Consider the following 13,494-nt stretch of genomic DNA (forward strand, 5'->3'; position numbering starts at 1 on the left):
AGGCAATTTTACACAGTAGTTAAGAATATGGGCTTTAGAGTCAAACATACACACATTTAAATCTTCTCAGTCACCTATGGGGTATGTGATTGGTTCAATCACTTAATTTTCCTCAAATCACTTAGCCCTTTGAAACCTCAGTTTATCTCTAAGAGCAGCTGTTTCAAAGGGTTTGTACACTAATTAGCACAAAGGCAGGTACATGGGAATCAGCTGGTAAGGGTTAACAGAAAGTGATGTCTCCAAGGCTGTTCAGGAAAATGATAATCTCCAGATAGTGGAACTTCACTGGATATTTATTCCTTATACTTTTCTGTATTGCTGATTTTTTAAATCCCACACACGTAAAAGTTTTATAAAATGCTAATGAAGTTTTATTAAAATTTACCTTCTGAATTCAAGAGTTCTGGTTTCATCTTTCCAGTACCACATTCCTAACTGTAATCCTGATTGCTGTAAAATGAAATGATTGAAGCAAAAGTAAAGTTCAATTTCCAAATCACGTTACATAAACCTTTAATAATTCACACTAGTCACTTTTTAACTCTAGTCAATAAAGATGTAGAATCTTAAGAGTGTGTTTTTAACTTGAAGGTGAGATTTTATCCTTTCTGATTGCTCTTAGGTTTGGTTTCAGTAGGAAGAAAGGAAGGGAGGAAAGTAGGAAGAGGAAATGAGGGAGGGGGCAGGTAAGGAAAGGGAGGAAGAAAGGAAATCTAAACTGCACATAACTCAAGATTCATCAGGCAAAAATATTTCAGACAAAATAAAGTGGTGTGCAGCGTAGCCACAACCATTGAGTTAGACGAGTTAGACGTAAAACAGCAGCCTGCTCTAAGCCTGCGCCCTCCATTCAGAGGCAACTGCCAAAAACACGGTTTCCACCTTTCAGGTAGTGGTAGAGGGCAAACCACCAGCCCTTCCTCTCCCGGGGTCCCACCCAGAGCGGGGCTACTTTGCAACTATCCAATCCGAAGTGGCAGGTGGGCTTTCACGAACATGCGAGCAGCTAACCGCCTGCGTGGGGAGCGGGAATTCACTTCCCACCGACTGCTCAATATACCTCTCTAGTTTTGTTTTTGTGGGCAAATATGCCGGTATGTTTTTGAGAACCGCCGGTCCCGGACGAAGGCGGCGACCCGCCTGTTGAGGAGGGCGCAGGGCGCAGCAAGGGACGAGGGCGTGCGGGTGCCTGCGCGTTGTCATCCCGGGCTCCCGCCGAGCCTGCGACCGCCGCCCGCGGCGCCGGGAGCCGGTCCGGGAGAGCAGGGCCGCCTTCACCAGCGCCCGGAGGGGGGATGATACAGGCGGAATGTACTTCCTGCCGGGCGGAGGCCTGCTTGTCCCACCGCTTCCTCTTTGAATTCGACTCGGGCAGCCGGTACATGGCTCCACCCTGGGCGCCCCAGAGCGTCGCCCCGGCTACCGCCCGCCGGCGCCGGCACACCGGACCCGGCCGAGCGCGGGGCGGGGCGGGGCGGGGCCGGGAGCTGCTTCCGCCGCAAGTCGCGCGGGCGGCGGCCGGACTCGCTTTTCCGGGGTCCCTAAAGCCCCACCCGGTGCCCGGTTAGCACCTTGCAACCTTCGCTGGATCGGTTTACCGTCTCATCCAACAGTGAAGCTGCGCAAGACAGCCAGCCCTTCGGGGCATTCCCGCGGTGATGGTACACTTCTGTGCGGTTTCAGTGGAACACTAGATTCCGTCCGGGGGAAGAACCGTTTGTTCCCTACTTTAAGGGTTTGCACTACATTACGTTGAAATCCAGGCTGGACCTATGTTGAATTTGAGGTGTTAGGGGGAAGGAAACAGTGTGGTTAGTGAACGAGACGCACGAAATAAGGAACGTTTCTGCTTCACTAGTTATGGTACCTAGGGTAATACAACTCCGATCCTGCTTCTGAAAGTACCCAAATCAGAGGTTATGAAGATTTTTATGAGGTAAAGTGTGTAAAGCGCCAACCTTAATAAGTACTCAAAATCAGTGTTACTCAAAACAAAAAACATGCTTGGTAATTCAATTGCTATTTTTATATTAACATTTTTCACTTTTCAAATCCCACATCTTGTAATTTTTTGCAATTGAGTTGATATGCAGATTCTGATTGATATTTTTTCTTTCCAACAGAGATAAGCAATACTAGATGGTGCAACATGATTAGGAATGCCTAATAGATTGCTTTTGTATCCCCACAGCTTAAATGGATAAGAGCTACTCAGTAGTTAGGGATTATATGCTCCCATAAACTTAAATTGTGGCAACAGATACCCTGCTGGTCCCCTACCCCCACCCTCCCGTCTCGCTACTTGGTGACAATTACTGGTTATATCAGTATAAATTTTTGTATAAAGTATAAAATAGTAACCATCTAGATCCATTCTGGTAGTTGTTCAGGTAGGCTCAAATGTATGGAAACCCATCTATCTATACATGGACAGTGCTGTTTGATCTGAGGACAGGCTTGCTTATTATCAGATGACTCACTTGAAAAAGGAGAAAAAAATTCCAGATGCCAAGAGTCTTTTTTTTTCACCAAATAGTGTACATAACTTGGAGTGGAGACATCAGGAAGAAATAAGAAAAACTCCCCAGAAAGTCTGAGAAAGACCAAAGAACCTGAATGGAATTCAGTCATTTCACAATCATACTCAGGAAGAGTGTGGTCAGAAAAGCTGTTCAATTGCTCCCCCAAATGTGTGAAGTTTTAACAGAAAAACCAAAGATTTTACATACCAGACCATAGTCTCATCTCAGGTAGTGTGGTGTACAAAACTAAGGTAAAAAAATAAGTTACTGAGAACTCAATATCTAGTTAGGTTAGTTATTTCACATGTTCTAGAAGGGCAATGTTTAAAGACTTCAATAACTGATGGACCATCTTAGAATTCTCTATCATTTTACCCTAAGAAAATAATTATTTTCATTACTTATTCTAAAAAGTTACCCAACTCATTTCCTAGAATATACTTTTTAACAATTAGGTTTTCATTTTTAAAAATAGCATTAGAAATTCACAACCTAAACTAGAAATATATTTTTTTTATTTAAAGGAAAACAATGTGATGTTTAAAGTAGGGATATAAAGGTAACATAAATAATTCCAAGTGCCCTATAAGACTTTTCTTTTTGCCTAATTAAGGGAAAAAGTTACACTACTCAAAGTCACGTAACTATCTAAGAGCACATAACATAGAATTAAGCTGTTGGTCTCAAACTTTAGGCCCAAGATGTTAACTGAATAGTGTATGCTTATACTATGAAAAAGTCATAAGAACAGATTTATATAGTTATAATTCTACCTTAAAAATTTTTCCATAATAGAAAATGGCAATGCCAAATTCTGAATAACACCACTTTGGGTTGCTTATTTCCTTACCCTGCAATTCACAAACAATCTGATCTACACTGAAAGTGGTGAAGGGCCTCTGACTTCTTGATTTGTTCTAAGGGAAATATATTGCAACATTAAGTATCACACTGTTCAATTTCAAAAATTCAAAAACCCTAAAATATCTCCATTCCAAGAGACATATCAAAAACAAAAACTGGTCTGGGGTTGTGGTTCAGTGGTAGAGTGCTTACCTAGCATATGTGAGGCCATGTGTTCAATTCTCAGCACCACATAAAGATACTGTGTCCATCTACACTAAAAATATTTTAAAAATTAAAAACTGCACTCTTTCTGAAAATCAATTTTTCTCCAAGGAATGAAACTCTGTCTCTAATTTCTAATTCTATAATTCAAAACCGTTTACTCATGTCTATACACTAAACACAGAGAAAAAACTGAATAGCCTATTTCTTAATGTAAACATATAAATTCTCTTAGCAATTGTATTATGGCATATGGATATGATTTTTTAAAAAAACTAGTGTTCAAAGGAAGGGGAATAAGCCTCTCAACATGATTTTTATAAACTATATTCAATTTAAAGTAGAAATGTCTTATGGGTCCATTTAGCTTCATAAAAAGACCTCTGATTTCATCCAGAGTCAGGTTGTATTCCTGTTTAAGATTATACATAATACCAATAATTATCATTAAATCTCTGACACACTGAATAGGTGTTAGGTGATATATTAAATATCCTTTTTATGCATCTAAGTTTAAAGATGTCAACAGCATTAATATCTCCAAATGTACAAGTTTTAATGCCTTTCTACTGACTAAATACTATACAAAACAAAGAGATTATTTTTGAATTTCACTCATCCCAAATACTGTAAACTATCTTTTGTGTCTTATTATAATAGAAGTCTAGATCTATCACCTTAAAACAGGGACAACTTTTAATCATACATTCAGATAAGAATGTAAGTGCCTAGAAAAATGTACCTTTCCAGTCCCTTAGCATTCCATATATAGTACATTTGCTTTAGTCATGATCAGTAGTCCCTTCTGTAATTCACTACTGTTGAGTTCAAGTGATGTTAATTATTCCTTAAACTGTAAGTTAGCCCTGTCCTAACATCAAGTACTTTTTCCACTGTTATTTGACTATGGCTGGCCTAACATCTGCTAAGGAGTCCCCAGGAGTTCTTGGGTTACGAGTTTCAACTAACTCCTGGAAACACCAAACGGTCACTTTGGTCCCTTTATCTTAGTAATATTTGAATTCAGGTAAATCTGAGAAGGCAGAATTAAATTTAAAAACACTCAAGGCAGGGACTGGGAATATAGCTCAGTTGGTAGAGTGCTTGCCTCACAAGCAGAAGGCCCAGGGTTCAACCCTGCACCACAAAAAAACAAAAACACAACATTCAAGGCAGCTAAGAATTGTACAAATTACTTTTCAAAATAACAGAAAATGAAGCATCTAATATATTGAGGTTAGGACAATAACAAGTTGCAGGAGGTCAAGCCATATGATCAAGGACTACCAAAAGTCAGTCTGAGACTTCAGTATCTTCTACAGTGAGGTCTAAAATAGTCATACTAATACCAAATTTCACTTAAAGACATTACTTTTTGAAGTTAGAGCAAGGGATCAACACTTTCAACACAGGACTAGAAAAGGGTAATAGTATGAGTATTATCTTGGTAAAACTCATGTAAAGTCATTTTAAAGCCACTATTCACCTGATTCTGTCAGTTCTAGTTTGTCATTTATGTGATGCTGTGTGTAGTCAAAGAAATACCCATAGTCAAAAACTTTCCACCACTGTAATATTAGCACTAATAAACCTGAGTTATTGTCAACTTTTTGAAGTGTAATCACCTTTAAATTTCTGAACAAGTATTCTGAAGCAATTTCACAATTGCCTATTTATCTTCTCCCTCCCCTGACCCAAGGGAGACTTTAAAAATTATCTAGGGTCAACTATTGTGTGAGAAGGGTGGTTACCAAAGCCCTATATTATTACTCATACTATTATTCCAAAAATTAATCTCTCTTCATGGCCCAAAAGGGGCTGCTAGTAGATTGAAATAAAGTTTTTATAATTCACCATTATCTTATAAACAACATGAGGCAAATCTTTTCACTTGGAAAGAGATAAAAGGACTTTTATACAGTGAAAACATTAGGTTAAAAATATGAATTTTTTCCAATAAGTTTTACTGAATTTCTCCCAAATTCTCTTTAAAGGAAATGAGAACAAAGCAGAAGTGTCAATCCATTAAAAACAAAACAAAACAAAAAAAAACCTCCTTCTTGCAACGAAGTGGATTTCCAAAGGGACTAAAATATTCCTATCTGTAACAATCTCAAATCAGATAGAAAGGTAAATGGTATGCTTTTACTCCATGTAACAGAGAAACATGTATCCCATTTGTTTACAATAAAAATAAATTTTTTAAAAAAGGTAAATGGTTGTATTGTACATTAATATACACTATTATGCTGTAATTTGCCTTTTAAAAAAGAAATATATTATAATGATTTGAGGCAAGTACTGCAAAAACACTAAGCTTCAACTGGCAGAGGGGCCTATATATCATCTTCCCCTATCTCCCAACTAACTATAACGGCTGGAACATGTTCTTAGAGAATTTTCCACAAGCTCAGAAGTTGAGCTTGTTAACTAGAAAATTAAAGTTATAACAAATTTGACTTGATCTGTACTCAATGTAAAGTCAACTGTAAAACTTTAAAGCAGGCAAGCTGTAAAGTGACTTACAGGTATCTACCTGTATGTCACAAAATACAACTTTTTTTAATACTACCTTTGGCTTTTATGAGAAGACAACTTCTGCCCCCACTAGATAAAAATCATTTTTATGCTTAACCCCAAAATAGAGCTTGTATTTTCCTGAAGTATGCAGGTGGATTTTCAGTAGGACACTTAAGCCAGATCTTAAGAGCCCGGGTACACCAGAAGACCCCAGTCAGGTTAAAGAGGGAGAAGAAAAGTTTACCCAGATTCTTCTCCCCTTGTTGGTAATTCAAGGCTGGAACTTCATCTGAGAATTAGAGAAGATTGGATTAGATAAATTTCACATCACACTAATATTTTAAAGACCAACATGAATAAAACATGGGAAGGAGGGAAAATTGAAAAACTCCAAGACAATTTTGAGATCAATTTCAGCTTTACTTGAAATTTGCATTTATTTGCAAAACATACCTGTCCTTAAGATTACTGCAATGCTTATTTTAGCCTTAAAGTAGTACATAAAAATAAACAATTTTAAGCATGTATATATTTTGTTACTAAATTTTCTTAAGACAGGTGTGCAAACGCCAGGTTTCCCATCTCAAACCAATCTCCATGCACAAACTAAGTTAACCAAGAAATGCTCAAATCAGCAATGACACAAAATGCATTAAAAAGAAACTCAAATGTTTTTTTTTCCTCAAAATTAAACTTTAGAACTAACCTTTTATAGTTAAACTAAGTTGTACCTTTCCTTTCATCTGCATACACCAGGCTAAAGCCTTCCAACAATAGATTTCATATTGGCACAAGGACATTTCAAAGAAACCAAAACAAAAAGGAAAAAAGAGAAAGGAAAAGAGATTTACGCTGATTTAAGTGAAAGCCTTAGTCCACTTCCTCAATGGTAGGTCCCCCGGAGGCTCCAGAAGCGCCGCCGCCAGGACCGCCTTGGTAAAGTTTGCTGATGATGGGGTTGCACACTCTTTCGAGCTCTTTCTGCTTGTGTTCATACTCGTCTTTTTCTGCCATCTGGTTTCGGTCGAGCCAGTTGATCACCTCCTGACACTTGTCGAGGATCTTGTTTTTGTCCTGCTCGCTAATCTTGCCCCTCAGTTTCTCGTCTTCCACGGTCTGCTTGATGTTGTAGGTATAGGACTCCACCGCATTTTTGGCCGCGACCCGGTCGCGATTAGCTTCATCTTCCGACTTGTACCGCTCCGCCTCTTGAACCATCCGGTCAATGTCATCCTTGCTCAGACGACCCTTGTCGTTGGTGATGGTGATTTTGTTTTCCTTACCGGTGCTCTTGTCAGCAGCCGTGACGTTGAGGATTCCGTTGGCATCGATGTCGAAGGTGACCTCGATCTGGGGGACCCCACGGGGCGCCGGGGGAATCCCAGTCAGGTCGAACTTGCCTAGCAGGTTGTTGTCCTTGGTCATGGCCCGTTCGCCTTCATACACTTGCACCAGCACGCTGCTCTGGTTGTCTGAGTAGGTGGTGAAGGTCTGCGTCTGCTTCGTGGGGATCGTGGTGTTCCTCTTGATGAGAGGGGTCATGACGCCGCCAGCCGTCTCGATGCCCAGCGACAACGGAGTCACGTCTAGGAGTAGCAGGTCCTGCACGTTCTCCGACTTGTCCCCGATGAGGATGGCGGCTTGCACTGCGGCGCCGTAGGCCACCGCCTCGTCGGGGTTGATGCTCTTATTCAGCTCCTTGCCATTGAAGAAATCTTGCAGCAGCTTCTGGATCTTGGGGATGCGGGTAGAGCCACCCACCAGCACGATCTCCTGGATCTGGCCCTTGTCCAGTTTGGCGTCGCGCAGCGCCTTCTCCACCGGCTCCAGGGTCCCGCGGAAGAGGTCGGCATTGAGCTCCTCGAAGCGCGCGCGGGTGATGGACGTGTAGAAATCCACGCCCTCGTACAGCGAGTCGATCTCGATGCTCGCCTGCGTGGACGAGCTCAGCGTGCGCTTGGCGCGCTCGCAGGCGGTGCGCAGGCGCCGCACCGCGCGCTTGTTGGGCCCGATGTCCTTCTTGTGCTTGCGCTTGAACTCTTCTGCCAGGTGGCTGACCATACGGTTGTCGAAGTCCTCGCCGCCCAGGTGGGTGTCACCGGCCGTGGACTTCACCTCGAAGATGCCATCCTCGATGGTCAAGATGGACACGTCGAAGGTGCCGCCGCCCAGGTCGAAGATGAGCACGTTCTTCTCGCCGCCGGCACAGCCTTTCTTATCCAGGCCGTAGGCGATGGCAGCCGCCGTGGGCTCGTTGATGATGCGCAGCACGTTGAGGCCGGTGATAGTGCCGGCGTCCTTGGTGGCCTGGCGCTGCGAGTCGTTGAAGTAGGCCGGGACCGTGATGACCGCGCTCTGCACCTTGCCCCCCAGGTAGGCTTCGGCGATCTCCTTCATCTTAGTGAGGACCATGGAGGAGATCTCCTCGGGGAAGAAGGTCTTCATCTCCCCCTTGTACTCCACCTGCACCTTGGGCTTCCCTCCCTCGCTCACCACCCGGAACGGCCAGTGTTTCATGTCCGACTGCACCGTGGCGTCCTCGAACTTCCGACCGATCAGCCTCTTGGCGTCGAAGATGGTGTTAGTGGGGTTCATGGCCACTTGGTTCTTGGCGGCGTCGCCGATGAGGCGCTCGGTGTCCGTGAAGGCCACGTAGCTGGGGGTGGTGCGGTTGCCCTGGTCATTGGCGATGATTTCCACCTTGCCGTGTTGGAAGACCCCCACGCAAGAGTAGGTGGTGCCCAGGTCGATGCCGATAGCCGGGCCGCGGGCAGACATCCTGACTGAAAGATTAGCGGGCGACTTAAGGCGAGAAAACCAGCGAGAGGCAGTCCGCGGCGTCAACTAACGGTCACCTCTCACCAGCCTCCGCGAGCGCAACCAGACTCCCCGCTCCCCGCCCCCGCCGGGTTCCCGGCTCTTATAGCCGCCTCCTGGAAACTCCCAGAGCCAATCCGCTCCCGGGACCGCCCGCACAAACTCTTCCAGCCCAGCCACAGGCTTGCCTGGGTCGGAGTGACCGACCTGTGGCCCAACAGATGTCTACTTGGGCGAGGGGCGGGACCCGGGTCCGCGCGAGGAGACCTAGGGGCGGCCGTTATGCAAATGAAGCTCCTCCCTGCTGCATGGGGGCGTTAGGCTCGTGCCCCGGCCCGCGCTCCCCGCGTCCTCCAGGTGTACGCGCTTTTTCGCGATCTTTGGCTTTCCAGAAACCGGATTCGTCGGTGCGCTTAGGATTGGCAGGGCACGCGGCCAGTGAGCAGCGCTGACTCCTAAGTGAGGCGGGGAAGGAAGGGTTGAGGCGTGGCGCGGGGGAGGAGGTGCGGAAAGGGAGCAGGGTGTGGGGATTATTTATTGTTCCTGAGGCAGCTAGGGCAGTTCATAGCCAGGTGTCCCTATTAACCTAGCACGACAAAGAGGGTGGATTCATTTTGAGTTGGCTGTACCAAATAAATATGAGCCGAACCACCCCTCTGGCCCAAGCTGAGGGGACCCGGCTCCCGCGTGATGTGGTGGGGAGAGGGAGGCTCCCCTGGACTAGAACAAAAAGTGGGGTTCTTTGAGCTGGCGGTCGGCGTCTTGAATTTTTAGAGCGTGTTTCGTTGCAGCTCAGTGGTTGTGTAGCACTCTGGGACCTGCGTGGCGGGCGGGGACGACGAGCCCCGGAAGGCCGGCCGTTTTCCCGCGCCCCGCGAGGGCGGCTTGGGGTGAGACCGAGTGTCTGCAGCTCGCCTCCCAGGAGGCTAGGGTTGCACTCTCCTATCCTTCGCTGGTCCCTTGCTGGTCCTGCCGCTTTGAACTTCCTGTTTTCCTCTTCCTGTTCTCTGTACTTGCTTCCCTCATTTTCGGCTTCAAGTGCTTTATCCGTCGATTTGCGTTTTTTACGGGAACACCGACAAACGCTTGAAAACCCGCGTGTTAACTGCACCACAAAAAACCCCGGGCTCCCTCCCCGCACGATCCCCTCCTCCCCGGCGTCCGCACACGCGGCAGCGTTTATGACCGAGGCAGGTTTCTGTCTGAGCCCAGTGAGATCATTTTCTGTACCTGGGATGAAGGTACATCGGAGGCTGAACTCTTAGAGAAGGTAGATGAGAAGTGCACGGTCCATTCGTGTTCGAGAGGAGTAGAGGCTAGCTCTGGGAAGTGGTGCCCGGCCCGGGTGACGGGAGTGGAAGGGGGCTCCGCGTAACGGGGCTCCTGGAGAAGCCGCCGCAGTAAAGACGACGGCCGCTTCACGTGATGGGGTGCGGGGGAGGTGGCCAGGGAAACGGGCAGTCTCTCCTACAGGCTTTAACAGGTACCCACTGTGGTAAGGGAAAAGACTAATAGCCTTCCCTAAGGGGTTGGTGGTCTGAAAGAAGTGCTGGAAAAGGATGCAGTGAGAACAGTGAGACGGGGGGTGCGGGAAGGGTGTTGGAGGGCTTCCTGGAAGAGGCCACTTGCCTAAGCCAGGCGCTGAAGTTTGCCAGGAGAGTTGGAAAGGCGTTCTTTACACGGGTTGTAGTGTGGGCGAAGATGAGACCTGCATATGGACTTTTTTGGAAGTTTGGTGTTACCAAAAGGGGAGGGGTACGAGCAAAATCTCTCCAGCGGGACAGGATACTCTTAGGAGTCTTGTGCCATGGTCTTTCCTGGGGCTATAGGACAGGGAGCCATCCTTTGAAGCTGGCTGAATGCTGGTGTAGCCTGGAAAAATGTTGTGAGAGACAGTGTGGGGGAAGAATTTGGGCCTGAGAAACACAAAAACTATCTGTGTCTAAAAGGTAATGTTGACAGAATTCTATAAAATCAATGAATATTTAAGATTCTTTTATTTAGTCATGTATGTAATTCCCAGTTTTTAATATGAATTTATTAATCTCACTGGTCAAGTAGTACTGGTTTTAACCATCATCCGCATCTTCTTTTCCATGAAAGCAGTTGAAAAAAAAATTGAAATAGGAAAACATTTAAAGAAAATGTTAGGAAAATGAGGGAAAAAATCAAGACATTTCTAATTGAAGCTGGTGTAAATTGTGAATACAGATCTCTTGACTTTATTCTTGTTTTTTTTTGTTTTTGTTTTTGAAATTCTTATTTTTTAAATAGTTTTTGCTCTTTTTTTTTTTTTTTTTTTTAAGGAAATTGGTGGCCCGGAGACAAATACTAATTAATTCTTTGTAGAACTGATGAAATGATGTAATTTGACATTAGAATCCCACCTTCATTTGAAAACCCAGCGAGAAGCACAAACTCTTCCTATCTCTTTTACTCACACATTTACTTCAAGCCAAGCAGCACTGCAAAAAAGCAAGCAGGCCCAGAATTCTCCCACACAAACACTAAAATTAGAGCTTCAAAAGGAGAGGTTCTTTTGCATAGTAACTACGTTCTACCTCTGCACAGTTATTATAAAGAAATATTGCAATCTAAGGACCACATTCATCTTTAGCACGACTTTCTAAACCATAGTAGCAATTATAACCACACTTTCATTAGCTATAAGTATATATATTTTGCTCTAGTTTTTTGTGTGTTAAATTGATGTTTCATATGTTGTATACTTTATGTGGCATACTAAGCTTGTCCCAAAATGATATAGTATCTGCATTTTTATATTGTAAGAAAGACACTTTTGCATTGATAGAACATTAGCACATATTGATTATTTTTGGAATTTTTATATTTTCCTTATTTGTATTGATTTTTAATTTTTTTTCTTTTTGATAATTGTGAATCAGAATTAAAGTCTGTTAAAAATGACCAAATTTGCAAATTTATGATCAAATAATATTCATCCTTGCCATCAGTGGTGTAGCAAAACAGATTAAGCCTACCAGTGAGAATGTCAGATACTACAATCCTTCTGAAGGCTAAGTGACAATTTTTTTTCTTAAATATGACCATACCTTTCATTTAATATTACTTTTTATGGGCTGGACCCTAAGGAAATAATAGAAAATGCAGGTTTTATTTATGTTAGCAACAATAAAAAGAAATGACTTAAATATCTAACAATCAGAGAATGATCATGTAAATTATAGAACATGCATATGTTGAATTATTATACAGCCATAACATTGGTTTACAAGGTTTTTAATGTTATAGAAAATTGTTCTTGGTATAAGTAAAAAGAGATGAAAAACTTTTTTTCTTTTTATCCTATATGTAGAATAATCTTATGTATGGAAAATGAATCAAAATATACATGGTTGGGGCTGGAGTTGTGGCTCAGTGGTGGAGCACTTGCCTAGCACTCATAAGGTACTGGGTTCCATCCTCAGCACCACATAAATTCATAAGTAAAATAAAGATATGGTGTTAATCTACCAAACACACACATGGTTGGGTCATCAGTAAGTTTCCTAATTGTACCTTTACAATGGATTTTTAAAAATGTTTACATTCAGTTTAAACAAAGTTCACTAAGCCTACTACTTACATAGAAATTAGTATTGATTCTCAGCAAGGGAAATCTGTCAGATTGTTAACACTAGAGTGTTTAAAAAAATTTTTTTTAAATTCAAAAACGTGAATTTCACACAGATTAAATGGTGGAAGAAACACATGTCAGATCTCTCTAATGAATCCCCAGTACCCAGAAGAGTAACTGGAACACAGAGTAATTTACTAGCTCAGTGTTTTGTTTGTTTTTCTTTTCGTTTTTGGTGCTGAGGATCAAACCTAATGCTTAAAAGCACAGATGTTACCTCAGAGCTTCATCCCTAACCCTCTCGGTGTTTGTTACAAGTGACTTGAGACACATTATTTAACTAGAATTCTGTAAATAATAACTTCATTTTTCTCTTGTGTTAGAGAAAGATCCTCTGCCTACCTCTCCTATTTCTGTACTAAGCACCAAAAAGATCAAAAGTTGAAATTTGCAATCTGAAAATATTTAAACTAGAGATAAAAAGATGAATAAAATGAGGCCTAAAACTATGTGCTTGCCTAAGTAGATTGAAAATAATAAATTTTCACAGAATTACTATAGAGAAAGAACTTGTGTTTTCTAGAAACCCTTCTCAATCCTTAGTCTCTACCCACTCATAATCTTTCTAAAGGTTGTGTCTTGTTTTGAGGAGGTAATGGTGCCTGGGAAAGAAGGTAGAACAAGCAACACCCTGTAATTTGAGGACCTTTGAGCAAACTGGAGTTCAGCTAATGATTATATTTAAGATCTCTATAAATACTGCTATTTTATAATTCTTTGAAAGTGCCCTGGCTTAAAATAATTCTCCAATTACCTATTGCTACAGGAAATTTTTTCCCATTTATTTGAGTCTTAAAAATTCAATCTTTTAGTTACACTTAAATTGTAGATAAACAATAAGCTGGCATAGGAAACTACCAGGTCTGGTATGGAAGGCTAAGAGAACTGAACCTGGAAGAAGTCATT

The 13,494-nt window shown here is 42.8% G+C and overlaps 2 protein-coding genes across 2 annotated transcripts in view; both read right to left on the bottom strand.

Moving 5' to 3' along the window:
* The window catches only part of PPP1R36 (protein phosphatase 1 regulatory subunit 36), a 31,542-nt gene extending 29,975 nt beyond the window's left edge, over window positions 1–1,567 (bottom strand). Inside the window, exons 1-2 of the mRNA XM_079126016.1 lie at window positions 1,064–1,567; window positions 389–453 (exon numbers count right to left, since the gene is read on the bottom strand). Coding sequence (XP_078982142.1) covers window positions 389–453; window positions 1,064–1,387 — 389 coding nt within the window. The 5' untranslated portion in view covers window positions 1,388–1,567. The remainder of the gene's footprint in view (window positions 1–388; window positions 454–1,063) is intronic.
* A 4,952-nt stretch (window positions 1,568–6,519) lies between these two features.
* On the bottom strand, window positions 6,520–9,025 carry HSPA2 (heat shock protein family A (Hsp70) member 2). The gene has a single exon (XM_079126015.1). The coding sequence runs from the start codon at window positions 8,889–8,891 to the stop codon at window positions 6,984–6,986; it is 1,908 nt and encodes a 635-aa protein (XP_078982141.1). The 5' UTR covers window positions 8,892–9,025; the 3' UTR covers window positions 6,520–6,983.
* Between the last annotated feature and the right edge of the window lie 4,469 nt (window positions 9,026–13,494).

The sequence above is a fragment of the Sciurus vulgaris genome (genome assembly GCF_902686455.1).
Source record: "Sciurus vulgaris genome assembly, chromosome: 2".
In the NCBI taxonomy this organism is placed as follows: domain Eukaryota; kingdom Metazoa; phylum Chordata; class Mammalia; order Rodentia; family Sciuridae; genus Sciurus; species Sciurus vulgaris.